Source organism: Lagopus muta, chromosome 3 (assembly GCF_023343835.1).
Source record: "Lagopus muta isolate bLagMut1 chromosome 3, bLagMut1 primary, whole genome shotgun sequence".
Classification (NCBI taxonomy): domain Eukaryota; kingdom Metazoa; phylum Chordata; class Aves; order Galliformes; family Phasianidae; genus Lagopus; species Lagopus muta.
The window spans coordinates 22,487,831-22,509,659 of NC_064435.1; the positions used below are offsets into that span (position 1 = coordinate 22,487,831).

Genomic DNA, 21,829 nt, shown 5'->3' on the forward strand with positions numbered 1-21,829 from the left:
CACTTATCAGCAGTTGAAAAAACACTGATTTGGTGCAATTTCTAAAGCAGTACAGTACAGCAGTACAGAGAATATTGTTTCATCTTACATCATGGTATTATTCCATTCTCCACCCCGTATATGACAATTTATGTATGATTAGATGAAATGAGATATGGGCTAGGGGGTGGAAGTTAAGCAGTGTATATCAGGCCATTATACACTGTTCTTGAGACTAGTATTTCACAAATGTGGTTGTAAATTCCAACACTGAAATGGAAATCAGATGTCGAGGGACTTTGCAACTACCAGAAGAATAACCATTTCAGTTTTTCTTTTGTTCAAATCTGTAAACCAAGTCTATGGAATAAATGACAGAATAAAAAAAACCAATGGGGAAAGCAAACATGGATTGTGAGAAATATATTTTTCAGTGTATATAAAGAAGAATACATACAGAACCTGTAGTGCAAAGTAAATTTTCTGTTAAAGGTCCTTTAATAGACCCTTTGTTTTTTTCCTTTTCAAATTCAACTAAAATTGTAACATAAAGAATTGGAATTTGCAGAACTTGTGCACTACAGATAAATTTCTAAATATCAGTATTTCCACAAAAAGAAAAAATATGGATGTAAAGATAATGATACAATAAAAAAAGATTTAGTTTCTATTTAAGAAGTCAAAACAGTGCTGCATTGTCTTAGGTGTCTTATCATTACTTTATATGCTTACATATAAAGTTTCTAGTTTATGCACTGCGAGTGTAGGATCCCATTCCTAAACACATAAAGTAGTTTAACTTTTCTGACCGGAATGACTGAAGCTGGCAGGACCTTCTGGCCGTCTGGCCCACCCCTGCTCCAGTAGGGACATCCACAACAGGGGGCCCAGGCAGCTTCTGAACATCCCCAAGAATGTTGGGGATCCCCAGTGCTCCGGCATCATTGCTGGCTCATGTTCAACTTAATGTCCACCAGGGCCCCCAGGCCCTTTGCTGCAGAACTGCTCCCATCTGGCTGCCCTCAGCAGGTGCTGATGCCTAGAACTGCTTCTCCCCAGCTGCAGGGCTTTTCACTTCTCCTTGTTGAACTTCTGTCAGCCCATTTCCCCAGCCTGTCAAGGTCCTTCTGGATGGCAGCACAGCCCTCTGGCACATTTGTTACTTCACCCAGTTCTGTATCATCAGGAAAACATGCTGAAGGAGCATTCTGCCCCACTGTCCAGAACTTCAATGAAGGTATTAAATAGGACTGGACCCAGTATTGAGACCTGAAGTGCTACACTAGTTATAGATCACGTAAGTACAGTGCCAAAGGCCGTAATGAGCATTCACTGCTCTCCTCTCATCCATCAGGTTGGTCATCTAATAGCAGGAACTTATCAGATTGGTCCAAGTATGAGTTTCCCTTGATGAACTCATGCTGAATACAGAATCATTTCTTCGCCCTTCACATGATTGGAATTGTTTCCCATGCTGAGCTGTTCTATCTACCACATTCCTAGGGATCAAGGTGAGGCTGACCAGCCTGTAGCTCCCTGGGTCATCTTTCTTGAATATACAAGTGACACTGGCTTTCCTCCAGTCTTCAGGCACTTCCCTCAGCTACCATGACCAATTAAGGATTATTGAGAGTGACCTTGCAACGACAACTGCCAGTTCTCTCAGCACTCATAGGTGCATCCCATCAGGAATAACATTTTATTAACAATCATTTTAAACAAACCTTCCTGGTAGCGTGTGCTTTACAATTTATTTTGCTTTGCCAAATCATAATAAACACCTTTGAATCATCGTGATTACAATTTACAACGAAGTTTCAATGAAAAACAGCAAGGCCTTTAAGGTCTCAGAAGCCTAAGGGACTTTTTTTTAGGCTGATGAAAATGTATAAAAACTGTGTAACAATTGTATAAAGCAACAAGGATGAATAATATAATGATATCAAAGTTTTGAAGAATATACTAATGAGGCAAACCAAGGAACAGAGCCTGTCTTAAAAACCACAGCAACTGTGGTCAGGCACATCATTTTTACCAAGTCTCTCTGCACCTTGTTCTCCAAGCAGAAGTGTAAAGCATGAAATTGTAACAAGTGAATTCACAGTATGTGAAGTCTACCCACATTTTTGCTGCTGGTTCAGCATCTTTCAAGAATACCATCTCTCCGACCATTAAAAATTCTAACTGCTATATATTTGAGAAACTGTTTCTCTCAGTTACTACAACCACAAGTTTCTTGCCATAACATCTCTACTGTTTTGTTCCCACACAGTTGAATTGTTTCTGTCAATGTTTCAGTGCGATTGACCAAGCCAAGTTCTTTCCCTCTTTCACCTCAGCTCCAGCCTTCATGTTTTAGATTTCCTTCCTACGCCACCGATCAAATCTTTCTCCACATTGGTCCTATTTGTTCGAAGCTCTGAATCTGTACCAAACAGATCTTTACATCCAACCCACATGTTCTCAGACATACCATTTTCCATTACATTTCCATGAAAATATGTATTACTTTAACACTGCATTCATCGCCTGGACTACAAACTCACAAACTCTTTTGCTAGTTCTGCTGTCATAGAAGGTCTAACATATAGTGTGCCCCTAACAAATAGAAGCATGTTACTACAGCTATTTGACTTCTAGCAGTGTACAGATGATTTTACACTAATCCTTGATATCTGGCAGAAGCATTTTTGGCACTTACTTATTCAGAATGAAAAATAGAATATAGTTTCTTCCCTCCTTCTTCCTCAACATTGTGGTTTCTTACTTCATGCTTCAGGCAACTACTACATCTGCCAAACCAAGAACTACCCTTTAGATACTCTTGTGTATTAGAATGCAAGAAGGATCTGCTGTAATTTTAGAAGATATCTTTTTCAACGTGGGAAAAAAAAAATGCTTCCACAATCATTCTGTAAACCCTATGTGTATTTGTAAATTATTACTGAAATAAAATCCCACAGTAATTCTTCAAACTACTCTGTGGGAGCAGAGACAAAGGAATGAGTGGGAAGAAAAAAATATTACAGTGGATCTGCTTACATTGGTATCATCAAAAGGACTACAAAACTGTGTGCTTAGATACGTTCACCAGCAAACTAACTGTTCCAATGTCATTTCTACCATCACAAATACCAGTGGCAGTTTAGCAAGAAAAGTAGCTAAAACTCAACATTCAGATCACAGTCCTCATCTCTGGTCACTGTTAGCCTGGCACTTCAGCAACTAAAACACAATCAGTTGCTTGCCAGCAGGTTGAATCATCCCACTTGAAAGAGGTGCAGCTCCCATTGGACAGCAAGCAGGGAAGGCAGATAAAGCTGACACTTTTAATTCACACTGCTGTGGCTCACACACTGACAGCTCCTGTGCTTCAGTTGGCAAGAGGACAATCCTTGTAAAGATCTGATGCCTTGCTTGCACCCCATGGAGCTCACCCCTTGCTTCTGTTCTCGCATCATAATTTATTTTCAATAGTGTCTACTCTAAAATGCTCTGTGCCAAGTATTAATTTTATGTGATCTGGAATATTGTAAATGCTTGACTTCTGTTTATGCAATCTCTGCTATCAGGATAAAAATCTGTCCATTTTCACAACTGTTTCACCTGTCAACAGCTACCTTTACAAAGTACGGCATGAGATAAAGGACAGCTGCATAAGAATATTTTGGAGATAAGTCTTCAGAATATGTTTGTTTTTTTATTTCCCAGGAAATTTTTCATACAGAGGGTGGTGAGGCACTGCAACAGGTTGCCCAAGGAGGTTGTGGATGCCCCATCCCTGGAGGCATTCAAGGCTCTGGGCAGCCTGGTCTGGTGGTTGGCGACCCTGCACATAGCAGGGGGTTGAAACTAGATGATCATTGTGGCCCTTTTCAACCCAGGCCATTCTATGGTTCTATGATTCTACGATCATCAAGCTGAGAGACACAGGACCTGGAGACCTCTCAATGATCAACAGAAATGGCTGAGCAAGCCCTGTGCCTGTTCTTAGCTGCCTGTTTGTAGATACGGTCTTGTCATTTTGATATCATCTGAATATTACAAACATCATGTTACACTAGTGCACCTAAACCAATACCTTCCAGCAAAACTATCAGAAGTATCTTTTTTTTTTTAAAGCTGTTCTGAATCTTCCATTAGTATACACTCATTCCACTGATATTTCTGACTCCATCAAAGCAGTACAGTGATTTTTGACTGTTGCCCCCTGCAAACATATAAGTCACCTGTAAGATGTATTTGTTGCATACCCAGATATCAAGATTTATATTTAAAAAAAAAAAGAGCCTACTTGAGAACTCACTGGTCATTCAGAATCTTAAGGAAAACTACTGCCAAGTTCTCCCCCAGAAGAATTAAATGCTTTCAGTCAGCTCTTGGGTTTTTAATGAGCAGTTCAGGTTTTAGAAGAATTGCCAAGCTCTACACACCACAGAATTGTGCACTTTGGACTGAAAATTCCATTTGCAGACTAAAAAAAAAGTAAATAAGAAAAACAACAAAATTGTCAAGTTAAAAGAAAAAAGTTTTCCTCCATATCGGAAATTTCATATTAATTTGACTTTTTACCATGACAAGACCTCTATTTAAGGACAAACTATGGAGGCACCCTAACTCCCACAAGGCACATCATAAAAACAATCCTCCCAGTACTAACGCAAAGTCCTAATACTAATAAAGCACACACACACGTACACTTAGTGAGAAAGAAACCAGAGAAAGAGTAAAGAAAGAATTGTTAGGAAATGCTTTATGTTCTTTGAAATTTTCGGGTCCATTTTTGCTGCAAGAAATAGTACCCTTTCTCCTTCTTTCCCATCAGTCTGTGACTATGAAGTAATGGGCTGGCACTTTGGAAAACCTAATCTCCATAATCATCTCCTCAATTCTGAGAGTAGCTGTGACAAGCATCAGCTTACAGTCACACAAGACAACCTCACAAAAGGCACTTACAAACCCTCCAACATTTTGAAATGAATAGCAAAACAACCCACATGGAGTAAATGTGCTAATGGAGCCATAATGTGATGGCACCAGGCTCTTAAAACATCTCTGCTCAAAACTCCATTGTATGCATGGATTAGTTTGAACATAAAGATATCTGGAAGCCACATCAAAGGGCTAATGGATAGACATTTTGTTAACATATGTAGAACTGATGCCAGGCCATAAAACAACATTGTACTGAGTATTACACATCTTCAGAGAAGCCCTTTTTTTTCCTGATACTTTTTTTTCTGGAGGAGGAGGGGGTCTACAAATTATTTCTTTCCTTATGTTCATGAATGCCTAACAGACTCAGAAGCCTGGACATTTTTATGTTCTCTTGTTCCCTGGAGTTTTGCCCAATATCACAAATTCCAAGAAGGGGCTGATTTTTGAAATAGGGAAAGGAAAAAGAATGTAAAAGCAAATAAACTTCCTTTTCCCTTGTAGAACAGATTCTGTTACATCAATCACAGATTGGAAAAGAACTTCATAATCTATTACCTTAGCATCTCTGTTTCGCAGGTCACTCCTAGGACTGCTACTTTCAAAATGCCATCCAAACTTGGCCCAGAGCTACAGCACATTCTTTAATGGCCTTTTAAGCCTGTGGTGTTCCAAACAGTCACTTTTCAAATGGTACTTTTTGTAGATATGGCACTCCATAAAAAACAGGAGGCAAAAAAGCAGTGTAGAGTGAATTCCTGGAACAGCTACTCAGGATTCTACAAAAGCCACTTATAAGCCTCTCTCTTTGTGCTCTACGGTATTTATGCCAGATCATAGGATAATGAGCAATCATTAAATGTATGTACTTTGTAAGGCACTTAAGAAACTGTTTTCCCATCACTTATTAAGTGTAAAGTAAGTAAAACAGCACTGTACACCAAGAAATACGCAGTACAGAAAGATACTGAAAGTCAGGCTTACAGAAGAATTACATCTTTATCCACTTTGATACCTTTGCAGTTAATCAAATATTTTGCAGTTCCATGTTTGGCACATTAGGTACATTGAAGCCAGACTAGCAAGAAACAGCCACACTATGTATCATTTCCCCAGTGATGGGAATGGTTGCTTCTGCACTTTAAGACCAGTCATGCTACATCTGCATTAAAATGAAAAGACAAACATGTTTTACTGCCAGCTCTGCCTGAATTTCAAATGAAAACCACATTAGTTAACTCGTGAATTTCTCAGTCAGTCAGTCTCCAGTGTCAGTTTACACAGCCTATATAAAACAACTCACCAGTACACAATGCAGTACAAAAGGATGCTAACAGTACTGTCCCAGGTTCAACAACATGCTTCAAAAACCCCTTCCCCAAAACAAAAGTCAGGAGCAGACTGCAATAGCCTGGAACCCAGCAGGTTCTGATGCCATATTTTTTTCATTTAACAAAGTCTTTGGCTCAACTGTCAGGAGTCATATGGGCTGAAATACATTAAGCCCCACAGCCCACAGGTTTTCCACTCCCCTGCTGTCCTAAGCACCGTGGGAATGTGATTCCAAGCTCAGGAATGTTGCCAGGGCATCAAGTCATAGCATGTTTGGTCCCACTACTTCCTACCGACTTACATGCAGAAAAGCTTGATCTTGAATTCATTATCTTGTGGGCACAGCCTCACCTCCTTTGGGCACTTAAAAGGATCTGGGCTTCAGCAGGAACTAAGCAAGCACCTGAGGAGCAACAGTGATGATGCTGGACGTCTCTGGGTGCGTGTGCTCAAAACATGCAGTCATGTCAACCGCGACATCAGCAAGGATGCTGTATGGGAGAGCTGCGCCTCCCTAGCTTAGGAAGAGTAACACAAGAGAAAGCAGAACAGGGACACACCAGATTGTACTGACACTGGGATAAGGCACATTTACCTTTACAGTTCAGATTTTTTCCACCCCAATTAAAAACTTAGTGGTGCAAAGCTGCAACTTCAGGTAGGTTTCAAAGTACACTTATCTTACTTGGAGCAACTGACATCAAAGCATTTGTTTACTGCTACTGCCTGGCCAAACCAAAAGGACAGATCCAAACAGAAGAAATATCACCGGGTTACCTGTTCAAACAACCATTACTGGGTGCATGGAGATGTACACCCAAGTCACATCACTTGCTTTTGAAGATTCGTGCATGAGCTTCATCTTCACAAAGCAGTAATTATATTTCTTGTATTGCTTTAATTTATTCAGAAATGTAAATGTATTAAAGTTAAGCATGGGAGCCTAACTAAAGTTTTGCAAGTTCAACAATTCTATCAGTTGTCATGACATCAAACACTCCTTGCAAAAAAACAAAACAAAGCACTTGTAGGAAAACAGGCCAGCAGTATTTCAACTACTTTATTTTTTATTTTATTTTTTTCCTCCTCATGCTACATGCCTGAATCCACCAAAAAAAAAAAAGTCACGTGGAAAAATGACTTAAAAATGACTTTAAACAATTACGTCTTGGTAATTACTTTTAACAAACATGCTAACGTCTCAGAAGGAATGAATGATTTATAAACCAGGCAGTATATTAAATTCTAGTAAATACATAGACAATCACAGGCATTCCTAACATAGTTACATCTAGAACTGTGTCACCTCTCACCAGACTTCATCTGTATTCCACAGTGACCCTCGTTTTCAATTCTGTTCCAGCTTTTAACTTATAATTAACTGCAATATCTGTGATCAGTAATGTTTCACAGGCTCCAGACTAATTTGAACTGCATGGCTCTAGACCTTTGTCACAGCTATGCCACCCGCTGCTGATTTCTCACCCAGAGTTCAGAGATACAAATTTGCCTTCGTTTCATTTCAAACCTCAAATTGAAATTTTGGCCCACAGGAAACAGCACCTTTCTCTTCCACTGGACTTGTAACGCATTTCTAAACACTTCGGCATAAAAGGCATTGCAAGAATTTGGGTCTGCAATGTATTTTTTTGCCTGAATAGTTAGATTTTTCTGGATAACAAAGTTGAATTAGCATAGCGAAGCATCTATTAAGCTTCCAAGAATTGAGCACTATAAAACCTAAACATTCACTTGTTTTATTTTTCTGTTCCTTGGTTACTTTTTCAAAGTGTGTACGCTACCACTCCCATTAACATCAGCAGGGGGTTTGTAAATAAGCCTTTATCCAACATTTCAAAAACCTGAGCTTTTTGGGGTAAGAAGAGATCACAATCTATTTCGTTACTTAAAGACACAGAGCAGGATAGCAAAGAACATTTGAAAGCACACTTGAAGGTTATATTTGGACATTTTATAATCCAGGTTGAAATGCCATACTATTGAAATCCACCAAACCTAACTCAGGAAAGGTAGCATATTAGCTAATTAGCACATTACAACCTCTTCAGATGGCACGTACTTAAATTATTTTATAGATTTGGGCACTGTCTTTAACTCAGTACACATTCTAGGAACCTAAACTCACAGCCAATGGTAGGAAACAAATCAACCACAATGGTCACTACTTACCTCTTTGTCCAGTGATCAAGCTTCTGAAATTGCATACTTGTGTTAATACTGAGAATTTTAAGACATCAAAAGCCAAAGCTATGTGTATAATTAACAAATGCACGGTTAGAAGAGTGGCATGGCCAGGATGGTATTTTACAGGATTATAGTTAGAAAGATTATCATGGAGAAAAGAAACAGTCAAAAACGAAACGCTCACTTGTGTCCCAAGCTCACAGTAAAAACCTCCAATAGGAGAGATCTCCAGAAAGGGAGCCTTCCTCAGTGGCAGTCGGCCCTTAAATGGGTCTAGGAGAGGTGCAGCCAGGCTCCACCCCACTGGTCACACAGCTGAATTAGTTCACCTGTGCTCCTATGGCTGACGCAGTGCTTACCTCAGGTGATCAATCAGTGGTTCAGGCTGCGACTCAACAGTTCCCACACACTATGGAACTTCTATCTTGGAACAGATACAACATTGTAACAACTATGGCCAGTTTACCCACTGAAGTTGGAAGACTACAGTGTTTAAAAAGCCATCATGGCTCAGCACATGTACTTCACAGCAGCAACTCCTACTGCTGCTACAAGTGAGGTTGCACCAACATTTTCATGAAAAAACATACTGCCAGAAAATTCATTCTGTGTTTTAATCTGACACAGAAGATCTCATACCAGGGATAAGTCCTCCAGCTCTACAAATGTACTTTGTATGGTTTTTGGCTAAGAACTTGGAAGAAAAAGGAAAGCAACAAGAATGTCTTGAAACTGAAATCAGCAACCAGTGTTCAAACAGATTGCAGATACTTCTTAGTGTAGACGGTTCCTCCTATCTGAGACACACACAATTTCAGCCAAATGTAGAAAGTAAAATAAAATAAAATTAAAATTAAAAAAAAAAAACTGACATCCTATATTCATTTTCAAAGTTAAGGAAATCTCAAGAAAACAATTTTATTTCCAGACAGCGGAACGAGCTTTCTTTAGCTGATGATGAAACCACTTGTAGATTACTAATAGAAAAATAAGCAAATTTCAAGTACAAATCCTTCTGGTAACCATAACTTTAACTAATTATTTAAAAAAATAATTGTATTATTGCAGTGCTAGGATTTCACCTTTGCTTGCATAGGTGCTCTGCAATATCTGTGCAGATAGTACTTCTTAATGCAAGCTTTAAGTCTGGAAATGAAGTAAGATGTTAAATTGTGCACGAGTTAGTTGAATTTCATGTTCTTAGAACAGAGCAATGCTTATAGTCTTGTAAAACAGCACATCTGAGTATATTCAAAGCCAGGCTGGATGTGGCTCTGGGCAGCTTGGCCTAGTGGTTGGCAGTCCTGTCAATAGCAGGTGGGGTTGAAACTAGATGATCAGCATGGTCCTTCTCAGCCCAGACCATTCTATGATTCTATGATTACAAATGAGCCAAGTGGTTTCAATCCTGCTACCTGGAAAACAACTAAATGCCAAGAAGTCCAAAATGAGGAAGAACAGGTGATCAAGAGATACTTATTTGAAGGGTATTTTATGAATAGATGTTCTTTGGGGTTTTCTTCACATTTTTAAGGGCAAAATGAGTTTACTATTGTATATTCTCACTCACCTGCTCTGGGTACTTGCTTCCAACTATTTCTGCCACCGTGTTAAAAGAAGCAGAGTCTGGGTAGGTCCTGGCTCCCATCTTCAGGTACACAACGATCTTAGTGCCTCGGAAAGACATCCGTGACATCATTTCAGCATCTTCCACAGAGATGCAAGCAGTGGGAATCTGAGGTATACCAGACTGGTAGTTCTGCCAGCCAGTATGTGGGCTACAGGAAAGGAAAAATAAAACAGTGTTAACAACTTAGCTTGTAAGTTATTATCACCATTATAGAATTATCAAAAAGAACACTTCCACTGCCATCCCCAGCACACTGTCAAAAGGAATATATTAGTTATGTTGGAATAAATCTTTCTAAAAAATACCTCAAGCAGTTTTATACTAATCACTATATCTGACTGTCATCATTCCTGGGAAGTTATTCTGTGTCAGCACAATTTAGGTGCTTTGACATTACAGTAGTAAATCCTCTGATACCACATTTTGCTGCTTCATCAGGAAGAAAAACAATAAAAAGTCGGTAAGTGCATTTTTTTTTCTGTGACAAATAGCCAAAATAATATTCCCTACTTCACCTATTTCAGCATCAGAGCGGCTGTCAAAATGATATCTACTTTGAAGAACACTGATATGAGAGATTTCAGATAGACAATGAAACCATAAAGTACACATTTACTCATTCTCAGTGCACTTGAGACTTCAGCCACCACCTGCTGATGAAGTAAGGTATTTTTAAAAAACAGTAAACTTTAAGCAAATGATGCAAAAATGAAGAAAAAATATACACCATTAAATACTTCCATTCATCTAAGGAAATGTGGAGATAAAATTAAAAAGAAATCACACAAAAATCACAAAAAAAGTGTTAATCTTACAGTTACACATTTTCTTTCACTAAGATAGCACTAGGTAGCCATATTTCTTCCAATATAACTCTGTTTTCTCCAAGAAAGCTGCAGATGTTTCATGACTACGTACAGCATATATTCCCCTTCCAGAAGCTCCTTCTGTTCTACCTGAGGTGACTCCATGTCTGGCATCACAGACTGCTAAAAGTTAATGGACAAGTTCTTTAACAAGTTCCTTCAACGTTTTTTCCCAATTAGGCCATTATTGATCTCATTTTCTGGTGCCATGGTTGAGATCTTTGGATCAGATCTGCAGAAAAACTAATGCAGAAAAAAAAAAAAGAGAAAGTGGGAACTAGACGTATGCCCAAATCTGAAAATACTCCTGATACTAAAACAGTCATTTTCTTTGTTTCCCATTCATTAAGTGGGAACAACATCACTCCTTGCTTCAGAGACTATGATGAGGACAGACTCAACGCACACCTCAGAACCATTCTGATTTCACAGTAATGACAGGAAATTGACCGTTAATACAACTGCATGTCCTAAATCCCAAAGTAAGCTTAGAACTGCACACTGAAATATTAGGGCAAAACGCTGCATGAGCTGTTCTTCAATACTGGCCATCCTCTGCACTGAGATTTTATGCTGAAATAATATTGATACATCTCTCACCAGATTTTTCTCCCTTCATTTCAGGTTTACTTCATAATTCTTGTGTTTCAGATGCTGCCCAAGAGAGGCATTTCCAATATACATAAAATTCTCAGTCATGTAAAAGCTTCCTCAATACTCATGAATATACTATTTATCTCTATTACTAAATAATGACTTTATTAGTGAAATGCCTGTGAATGAAGTTTCCAGCAGAAATCTCTAAAACTAAACTATTTTCTTACCTACTTGTTGCCCTACAAAGGGCTGAAGTTGAAGCTTTGAGGCCAGATTACAGACATTTCTCACACTAGCTATTAAATTATTCATATGTTTTAATCACAGAATGGCTGAGGTTGGCAGATACCTCTGAAACCATCTGGTCCACATTCTCTCCAGCAGAGACACCCATAGCTGCTTGCCCACGGCTACATCCTATACGTGAAATCTTCACCCATATGCTACTTACAGCAATAGACACATATTTATACATATTTAAACAATAAATCCGTGTCTTTTAATTTGGAAAAATACATTTGAAATATTCCTGAATATGTGTGGAGAGATCCACTTTCTAGAGATACAGATTAGATAAAACAGGAGAGATTATTCAGTTGTAGTTCTTCAGAGTAAATCCCTCTCATCTCAACAACAGTAACATGTATCATACATAGTCCATAACACAACTAGCAGACAAGATATATGAAAGCATTTATCTGAAAATAAATACTAAAAATCATCCACAGAGTTTCCATGGGGCTGCTTCAGAGCGTGGATTGATCCGTTCATGAGGTGGCAATAGTTTCAGAAGTCATTGCTCCTTGCCAGGAAGGCCGTGCAAGTGGGATGCCCAGTAGCTCCCCTTGAATCCCCAAACTTCAGAGAAATTCCAAGCAGGCATTTCCTAGCTGATGTGAATGCACTCATGTAGGCTTACAAGTTGAGATCTTACGGATTTTTTCTTTCCTTTTTCCCCTGCAACAGTCCCTCACCCCAATTTTTAAACTACTACAAGAATTTGCTGCACATATTCAGTATTCATTTGAGAGTTTGGCGATATAGTCAGAATGCTAACCAGGAGACCTTCCAAAAAAACCAAAACAAACAATACACTGAAAAAAAAAGCCAACAACCAACAGTATGATCATTTCATGTATTAATGGTCCAAAAAACTTTAAATTTCAACAGCTGTGCAGAAACAGTTAAATGAGCCCATTCACCTGCATCTTCTGGCAAGATTATGGCTAGTACTAACATGCCGTGGAACTGCTGAGCAGTGATAATTCAGGTTTTATCACCACCTGTATTGATTCTATTCCTCTTATTACTTCCCAGATGCTCAACAAAAGAAATCCCTAAAATCATATTTGTTCCTCCCGTGTAAGCAGCAATCACATTTCTTTCGGATGCTGACTCACAGCACTCCACGGTAACTGTGAATAAGGCTCCTGACAATGCAGTGAGATGCACGCACATTAATACATCTGAAACGAACAACCATCTACACGTACTGTGCTTATCTAGCCAGCACCAAATTAAACCCAGAAGACACCTGCTAGTCTTGTCTTCTTTATGCCTGAGTTACTTCTTTACCAGGATTACTACGCTAAACTCAAATACCCAATCATGACTTTTTGCCACAGGCAGACAGTCAGCCACTGTTGAGCGGATATTGGGATTCCAAGGAAATGAGTGAATGCCCAAGAGACTTGATAGGCAAAAAGGAAGAAGAATTCCAAGAGTTACCACGATGAGGCTCAGTGCCTCAGTGCACCATACTGTGCATTCCTAGAGCTACAAGGCCAACTCACAGACTGATAATAGGAAATATCCCTGGAAGACACTGAGAATATTGGGATATACCTGATTAAAGTTTACATGTATGCAAGACACACAATGTGTTCAGTATATCTACATAAAAAATTGTGTAATAAAGTGTCAAAGAGGATACTTAAGTGCTAAGCTGTGTAAATTAAGCCCCTTTTATGCAGAGATAATCAAAAACTCTAGCAGCTGCTGACCATATGGCAAGACCTAAGCAAGAACTAGCTAAACAAATCAGAGAAATAAGGCTATGTGTAAAAGATGAAGACAGACCGAAGCACTCCTGAGTTTGGCTCAGAAGAGAGCAAAGAAAAAGTGGTTCAGGAGAGGGAAGTTTTGTAGCAATGGACAGGGAAGATTTCTTTCACTGTGCCTGAACAAAAATGACTTTGTGGACATTCTTTCCAAAGAAAAAGAATTTTACTGAATAACCAGACTTGCTACCTTTCATTCTTTGCCCCTCAAAAACAAAAGGAAGTATTATAGAGAATCAGCTCAAAAGCCAACCTGATTGGTTTTCCCAACACTTGCTCTTCATAGAATCATAGAATGACTTGGGTTGGAAAGGAACTTTAAGATCACCTGGCTCCAAGACCACTGCTATAGGCAGGGACAGCTTTGTCTAGACAGGTTGCTCACAGCCCCATCCAGCCTGGCTTTCAATGCCTCCAGGGAGGGGGCATTCACAGTCTCACTGGGCAGTCTGTTCCCGTGTCTCATCACTTTCACAGTAAAGAATTTCTTTCTAATACCCAGACTAAATTTACCCTCTTTCAGTTTAAAGCTATTTCTCTTCATCCTGTCACTACATGCCCTCGCAAAAGTCCTTCACAGCTTCTGGAAGGCCATTATAAGGTACCCCCACAGCCTTCTCTTCTCCAGGCTGAACAGCCTCAACCCTCTCAGCCTGTCCTTGTAGGGGAGGTGCTCCAGCCCTGTTTACCTTTGTGGCCCTCCTCTGGATCTGCTTCAACAGCTCCACATCCCTCTCATGTTGAGGGCCCAAGAACTGGATGCAGTTTTCCAGGTGAGGTATCGTGAGAGCAGAGTACAGGCACAGTCATCTCCCTTGACCTGCTGGTCAGGCTTCCTCTTGGAGGCAATGAACCAGCATTCATTCTTCAGTGCTTTCTGTTCTCACTTGGGGGTGATGTCAGCTTCTGGTGCTTCAGAACAACACAGTCTTGAAAATGATGTCATCCAGCAAAACTTTAAGGGTAATTACACCATGTCATATTTGACATACCTGCATTCCGATACCACAGTTTGGTGTTCAGTAATGGAGAGGGGTTCGAGTCTATTATTTTCTAACACAAGCACCTGTTCTTTAGATTTTAGTTCTACAGCATTACCTCACATCCATATTTAAACAATTTTTTAAAACTACTTAAAAACACATTGGGGTAGGTTCATTCTTTACAAATCTGTTAATGTTAAAACCTCATCATCATCTAGTCTTGACATTCCTATTCAACTCTTGACAAGATTCAGATAAATAAGGCTGTTGGGTTTTGCTTCTGATAAGCACTTAGATTTCACATCTTGGAACGTGAATTTAATGGAATTTAAGAAGTATCACGGTACGAAAAACAACAGTAGAAGCTCCGACAAATAAAATATTCTCTCTTAAAAGTGCGTGTGAAATAAAGAGTATGAAAAAAATGTGGTTTGCATCTTACAGAAAAGTGCAAAGAAACAGTAAAAACAGTCAAGAAGCTGTTAGATAATTAGTCTGTCTTCCAAGAAAAGTAAACAAATTTGGACCCACTAAAAGCTGTTGATGAAGGGATACGCTGCTGGTGTCAGATGTATTCTGACTAGTTTTACTGTGTTAGCTGACCTTGCATGGTTCATTACTTCATTTCTTTACTACCAGCCCTTATCTCCAAGGTAAACTAAAATGCCCAAGGACAAATATGAAACAGTGCTCCAAGCTAAACCGAATTCTCTAATAGAAAATGCATCTCAGGTTGAAGCCTCAGGCAAATTTAACAGTATTCTAAAGGTACAAGTGAGCATGGTATTACGAGAACCCTAACATGATTCTTTAAAAAAAAAAAATAAATCTCTTAGTGTAAAAGCATACAGAGATCTACTTCAGCCGCCATGTATATACACCCCTGTGCACAATTCTTCACCCGGGTTAGGAAATACAAAATCCAGGTTGCCTGAGTAACCTCAGTTTATCCCTTTACCATGCTTTCATTAAAATGCTTTCCTGACTTACACTACAACTGTATTAATCTCTAGCTTATCCACAGGGAGATCGCAGCCTTAACTCAGTAATAAAATCAAAGAATCATAGAATGGCTTGGGTTGAAAGGGTTAAAGATCACCTAGTTCCAGTCGCCCTGCCAACTACCAGATCAGACTGCCCACGGTCCCATGCAACTTGCCCATTAACTCCTCAGGGATGGGACATCCACAACCTCTCTGGGCAGCCTGTTCCAGTGCCTCAGCATTCTCTGAGTAAAGAACTTCTTCCCAGTATCTAACCTAGATTTCCACTCTTTTAGTTTGAAACCATTTCCCCTCACCCAATCATTAGACCCAGGTTACTCAGCCTTTGCTCATAGAGGAGATGTTCCAGGCCCTTTATCATCTTTGTGGCCCTCTGCTGGACTCTCTCCAGGAGATCCCTGCCTTTTTTGTACCAGAGAGCCCAGAACTAGATACAGTACTCCAGGTGAGGCCTGACAAGGGCAGAGTAGAATCTCATTAGATTCGTGTGGGCCCACTTTTCAAGTTTGTCCAGGTCCCTCTGGATGGCACACAACTCTTCTGTTGTACCAAGTGCACCTCTCAGCTTAGTGTAATCTCCAAACCTGCTGAGGGTACACTCAATCCCACTGTTTGTATCATTGATAAAGATGCTGAAGAGCAATACTGTTGAAGAGTAACAGGATTGCATTCTTCTCATACTTCTGCTCGCCCTCACAAACAAAGCTTTACATTTTAAAGGAGTGATGTTACAGAAGATGCTATTGTGATTCTGTATCAAAACAAAAGGGAAGCCTTTACACCTCAGTCTCCTGCTTACCTGTGGAGAACAGCTAATCATGACTGCCTCACCACAGTATCCTTCTATTCATCAGCAGCAACATGCCAAAGGCTAAACTCCACTTGAGTACATTCCCTTTTCTTGCACCACAGGAGACCTACACAGATCTTGTTCTTGGGCACACTCATACACTGTGTACATCTGTTCAAGATTCCCATCATTATCTGGATAGAGAGGCCAAGATGTCCTCACCCATAACAGAATAAGCCAAAATGTGAAAAGTACTGATAATCTTCTCAGAAGAATTAGGTCTTCAGAAATAAAATTGAGACTATTACCCACTTACAGTCACTTGGCAAAATATAAAGGAAATAAATTCAGCCTAATTTTTTGTTTCTGTCATCATTTGTCCCAAGATTCTCTCGCTTTATTTGCTTTTTATGTTGCCTTTTAGGATTTTCATTTGTTGATTTACAGCAAGTTGAAATAATTGCAAGGCAGTTAAACTGAAAACAAAACATGAATATACAAAGAAAATTCTGAGAAACTATGAAGCAAAAGCATAACCTTGTACAATTATAGAAGATAATATAGCTGCCTGCTGTCAGGCAAACGAGTTATGCAGTCTCTTCCAGATTACATGTACCAACCTTTAATTGGTGTAGCATCTGCTGAAAGTCTAACAAAGTGTACAAGAGACTCCAGAGACTTTTGGTCTTACCAAAGAAAACTCCTTTTGCAAAAGACTACTGCATCACACTGTAACCATACGGGCTCCATTTAAATCAACATTTGGAAAACTACATCTCATCAGTGCTAGGCATTCATTAAAATTAGGCTTTACCAAATAAGCATAATAGCTTTGACATAATTAGATATCTGCTAGGCTACTGTACATAAATAACATGTATTTCATTATAACATTCAGTATCACATGCACCAAGAGAATGCCATGACAACCACAGAAGTTTTTAAAAAACAGCACAGATTAGATATGCTTTGTCAAACAACCAGCAGAAAGCAACTGTTAATGATAAAATGATCAAGTGGAAAAATCCAGTGAGTTTCATCCCAGGACTGTATGACTGCTGGGAAAGAGGAACAGCCTGTACTAGCCTTCCCAAACTTGAGTATGAAGTGGAGACTTGCATCAGCTGCTCTTGTTCTGTAAGACACTTTCTGCATCCTGCAGGCATTAGGCAGATTCTCCAGCAGCTGGCAATACCTTGAGGGAACCATTTAAGCCACACACCTGTTTGGCCTTCTTGTGTTCAACAAGAACAACCAACCTCCTTCCTGCTGCGTTAACATCCCTGCCTAGTGGGACCACAGCTGCATGCTGCACATTACCATAGGTATGCTAGCAGAGGGCTCCTGGAGGGAACACCAGTGACAATGCTAATTACCAGCAGCTGCAAGACTTCTGGCTTCAGGGATTCCTTTTTCTTTTTTTGTTGAACTCCTGGCTTCTCAGCCTTGAGCAGAATCTGTATTTATATCTTCAGTGACCTCACAATCACCAGAATCTAGTGAGTACACAGGACAGATTAAAAAAAAAAACTTTCTGCTAACAGATGTTGTATTTTATACCTACAGGAAGGATGTAAATAAATCCAAACACAAAAGAAAACACATTTTCTTTATTTGGAAAGCAGAGAATGTAAGAGGAGTCACAGGGCCAGCAATACATAAGCAAACTGTAGCCGGCCAGCTGTCCAGAATACTTTTCTGGCCCTCACACCTTCTCCACTTAGTGACATTCATTATTATCAGTAAGGAATACTCATGTTAAAATGATCATCCACAAACAAGTGTGAAGTGGCATCACAGCTCTCAGGAAAGGACCAATTACCACATCAGTGTGTCCCAGTCTCTGCCTCGTCAGACAGAGAGTAACAGAGTCCTGTTCTCAGGCATATACACAAAGTGACACTGGAGCTTTACCTTCCTCCAGCATGGAATGCAAAGCATCAGGGCATGGGAAGGGCAGGCTCCTCACCCTTCAGAGAGCTGATCGTGGTAAAGGGTAGCACACAGGAAACAGCTTTCAGTGAGCTGAGCAAAAAGGATAGGAAAGGAAGATACCAATCTTGGTCTCACTCACCATGAAAATTCTTCCTTTCTAACAGGTAACTGCGGAGGAACATGGAGAGGAGTAAGGGAAAAGTTTCAAGTCCAAAAATGAGAGGGTGGATGGAGCTTTCCTTCCTTCCTTCTCTACACCTCACATCCTCCTGAGCAGCACATTCTCTGGGCACTGTCCTCCCTAAGAAGACTAAAATTCAAGCCCATCTTAAATGGAAAAATAGTTAGGAACTGCCTCTCTCTGCTGCTGGTGCTGCAACACAAGGCCTCATGCAGATACAGATTTACATTTTAAGAAGTAAGGCTTAAGGGTCAGCAGGGATGCAAGGAAAGTCCAGAAAAAAACACCAGATATGAATGTGAATGACAGAGGGCTAACGTGACCCTGGAAACAGTAGGAGAAAGAAGAGCATCTGAGCACCAAGGGCAACCATTTAGATGGACAAAAGGAGAGAACAGTAAAAAACTAGACACGATAACTTGAATACCTTCATCATAAATAACACAAAATAAAATGCCAGGAGTGAAACAGAAGAGAGGAAATAGAAAAATTTAGTGATTTTTCTGTTTATGGGTTTTCACAAAATATCAGTAGAGCTTCCATGGCCATTAATTAGGAAAAAAAAAAAAAAAAAAAAAAAACAAGCTATAAAAACTGACTAATTTAGGGGGTATAAAGGATATGCAAAGAAAGAGCAAAGGACCTGACTGGATGAAGCATCAAGCAGTTAGCAAACCAAAAGAAACCAAGAGCTACTATAAGACACTCGTTGAGCCTCTTCATTTTCTGAAGAAAACTGAATCTTGGAAACATTTTCACTACACAAATGCTTTTCCTGCTCCCATAGATTTCATTTCTATAGAGTAATGAACTCCTTTTAGATGTTCTATTTAACAAGGAATAAAATCCAATACATACTATGTTTGAGTGAAAAAAAGACAGATGAGGGTAAAAGAATAAAAATTATTCTAGCAAAAAAATATATATAGAGAGAGAAGGGATACCACCTATTTTTCCCCTCTAGTAAGAGATTTCAGTAGCTCCACATGAAAGTACCTGATGCCCATGCAGTTCACACATCATACAAAGATATTCATGAAATCTAAAATGAAATTTTTGAGCATTCAGGGTACATTATCTGTCACTAACTTGACAAAATCATTCTCCAATAAAACAGTATGTTTTTATTTTCAAAACACAGACATTTCTGCCTGTCACCTCAGAGTTAGATATATTTCTGAATTTTTCAGTCTCAAATTTGTCATTCACTGTAAGCAGAAAAGTTCCTTTTAGCAACAGAACATATTTTTAAAGCTTATTACAATGTTACAATCACTCCTCAAAATTAGGACTAAATACTGAGCAGCATGGCAAAACGTCATGCCAAGCACTAGCACTCTTTCCCTGGCTGTATTTGCTGACTGTGGCACATTCTCCCATGAGCTTCGTAATCTAAATCAGATAAAATAGAAAATCCCCCAGCAGGTCTGTGTTTCCTCTGAACAGCTCCTCTCCCTGCAATTAGTCCTATGCCTGGTAAATGAAGAGTACGGGGCTGAACAAAATCTTTCCAGTGCAAACCATACTGGGGAGAATGCCTGACTCACTTCCGTGCTGAGAGTGGCATCCACAAGGAAATGAATGTAGGGGTTTCCCAATAAGATGGTTAAATCTTAAGAACTCAAGTCATTTTCCTTCCTCAAAAAGAAAAAAGAAATGGCTATCAAGTGGCAATACTTCCTTTCTTCCTGTTTTGTTTTACACACCAAGTTTATTGTGCTCTGCAATACATCCTACTTATTTGCACTATTTTGCTTACTGCTTGAAGATTTGTTCTCTTTCCATTTTATCGTAGGGATTCCTTCATCATCTACTGAAAGAGAGAGAAAAGATTGCCCTCCATCCTGCTCTTACATTTTAAGGCTTGTTTTAGAATCCAATTAAAAGTACATACTAGAGTCTCTGGTGGAAAAAAGACTGCCTGAAATGATGCAATTTTCTTTCCAATTTATAGTTTATCCATGTTGCTGAGGAAAACGTTTTTTTGATAAAAGGTAGCAGGCTGGAAGCTTTGGTAGGGAGGTACAACAATAACCATGAATTTCACAGACCCTAAGTAAATTTAAATACACACACATTTTCGGACCTTACTGAAGAGATAGAAGCACACACATCAAAAGAGTGGTGGAGAAAGTGAATTGGATTTAGGAACATCACAAGATTTCAGACCAAATGAAAAGAGACCGCTACAGCTCTCCCTGTAACAGCTCCAGGAGAAGAGGGCTGTGCAGGAGGCTTCCTCCTCACTCACCTGCTCTTGGTGCTACTCTCCTGCTCAAGCAGCCTCCAAGAGGAAGGGCAAGCAGCAGGTCAGCTGCATTCACACACAGGCATGGACTGCACACCAAGTATGGCCTCAAAGCTCCATATATGAAAAGACTGAAGCCCACCTTCTTTAGCAGTGCAGAACAACAACATAATAAAAACTGGAAGTTTTCTTCCTAGTGTTGAAAGGCCAGGTAAGAATGACTTTTGGTGCCTAAAGAACACCATGCAGGAAAACTATGTCTTTGACCTTTAATGATTAACACCAAGACCGCAAACTTCATAAATAGAATAACTGTTTAAAAACATATCTACTCAGAATTGTAGCATGATTTCAGAAGTGTGTTAGTCTCACAAGTTAATGCACGTAGGCTGAATATAGTTTCAGTTGTCAAACAAAAAGTTGTTTCTGTAAAACAACAGTAAAATACTCCGTGCTGTACTTAGGTGTAAGCACAATTACTGAAGCTGTTCACTGGAGATGGTATTTGTTTTGAATCTTTCTTGTCTATAAACAAACACAGGACTGTACAGAACAACGCTGAATGTATGCATTCACAACTATTCATCGTGTAGCATAAAGCAGCTGTTCTCTGAAGTGCAGCCCAAAGATGACTTGCAGCTTGCAAAGCCTTTGTATTCAGCCACCAGCGTGGGTTTTTAGTCGTTTCATCTGCATGAACATAAAGGGTCCATTGATTAATATCAGTATTAACAAAACTCCTGGTTTAAGAGCATAGTGCTTTACCCACAGCTTAGACACTGAACTATTTTACCTGCAATGTCAGCTGATAGCAGACATGACCTATGCTAACTGCACACAGTACCACTTCCTACTGCCTCAAAACCAGAGCTCTAAACCTACTGAGTGGCCTGGTTGCAAAGATGCTGATAAAAAAAAAATCATCCTCCTTGGAAATCCCTGGCCTGTCAACACCAAAACCCTTAATGGGAGACAGACCCTTCTGACAGCATCCTTCTGAAATACTGGTGGCCAGGCTGAGCCACAAAGTCAGAGCCTGAGCTGCACTCCTTGCTAACCCCTACGGTCTTTCTGACTGTAGAGG

The 21,829-nt window shown here is 39.6% G+C and overlaps 1 protein-coding gene across 3 annotated transcripts in view; it reads right to left on the reverse strand.

The window, feature by feature from the left end:
* The window catches only part of CPQ (carboxypeptidase Q), a 166,875-nt gene that overhangs the window by 97,442 nt on the left and 47,604 nt on the right, over window positions 1-21,829 (reverse strand). For all 3 annotated transcript variants that reach the window (XM_048940009.1, XM_048940008.1, XM_048940007.1), the window contains exon 4: window positions 10,022-10,229. In XM_048940009.1, coding sequence (XP_048795966.1) covers window positions 10,022-10,229 — 208 coding nt within the window. The remainder of the gene's footprint in view (window positions 1-10,021; window positions 10,230-21,829) is intronic.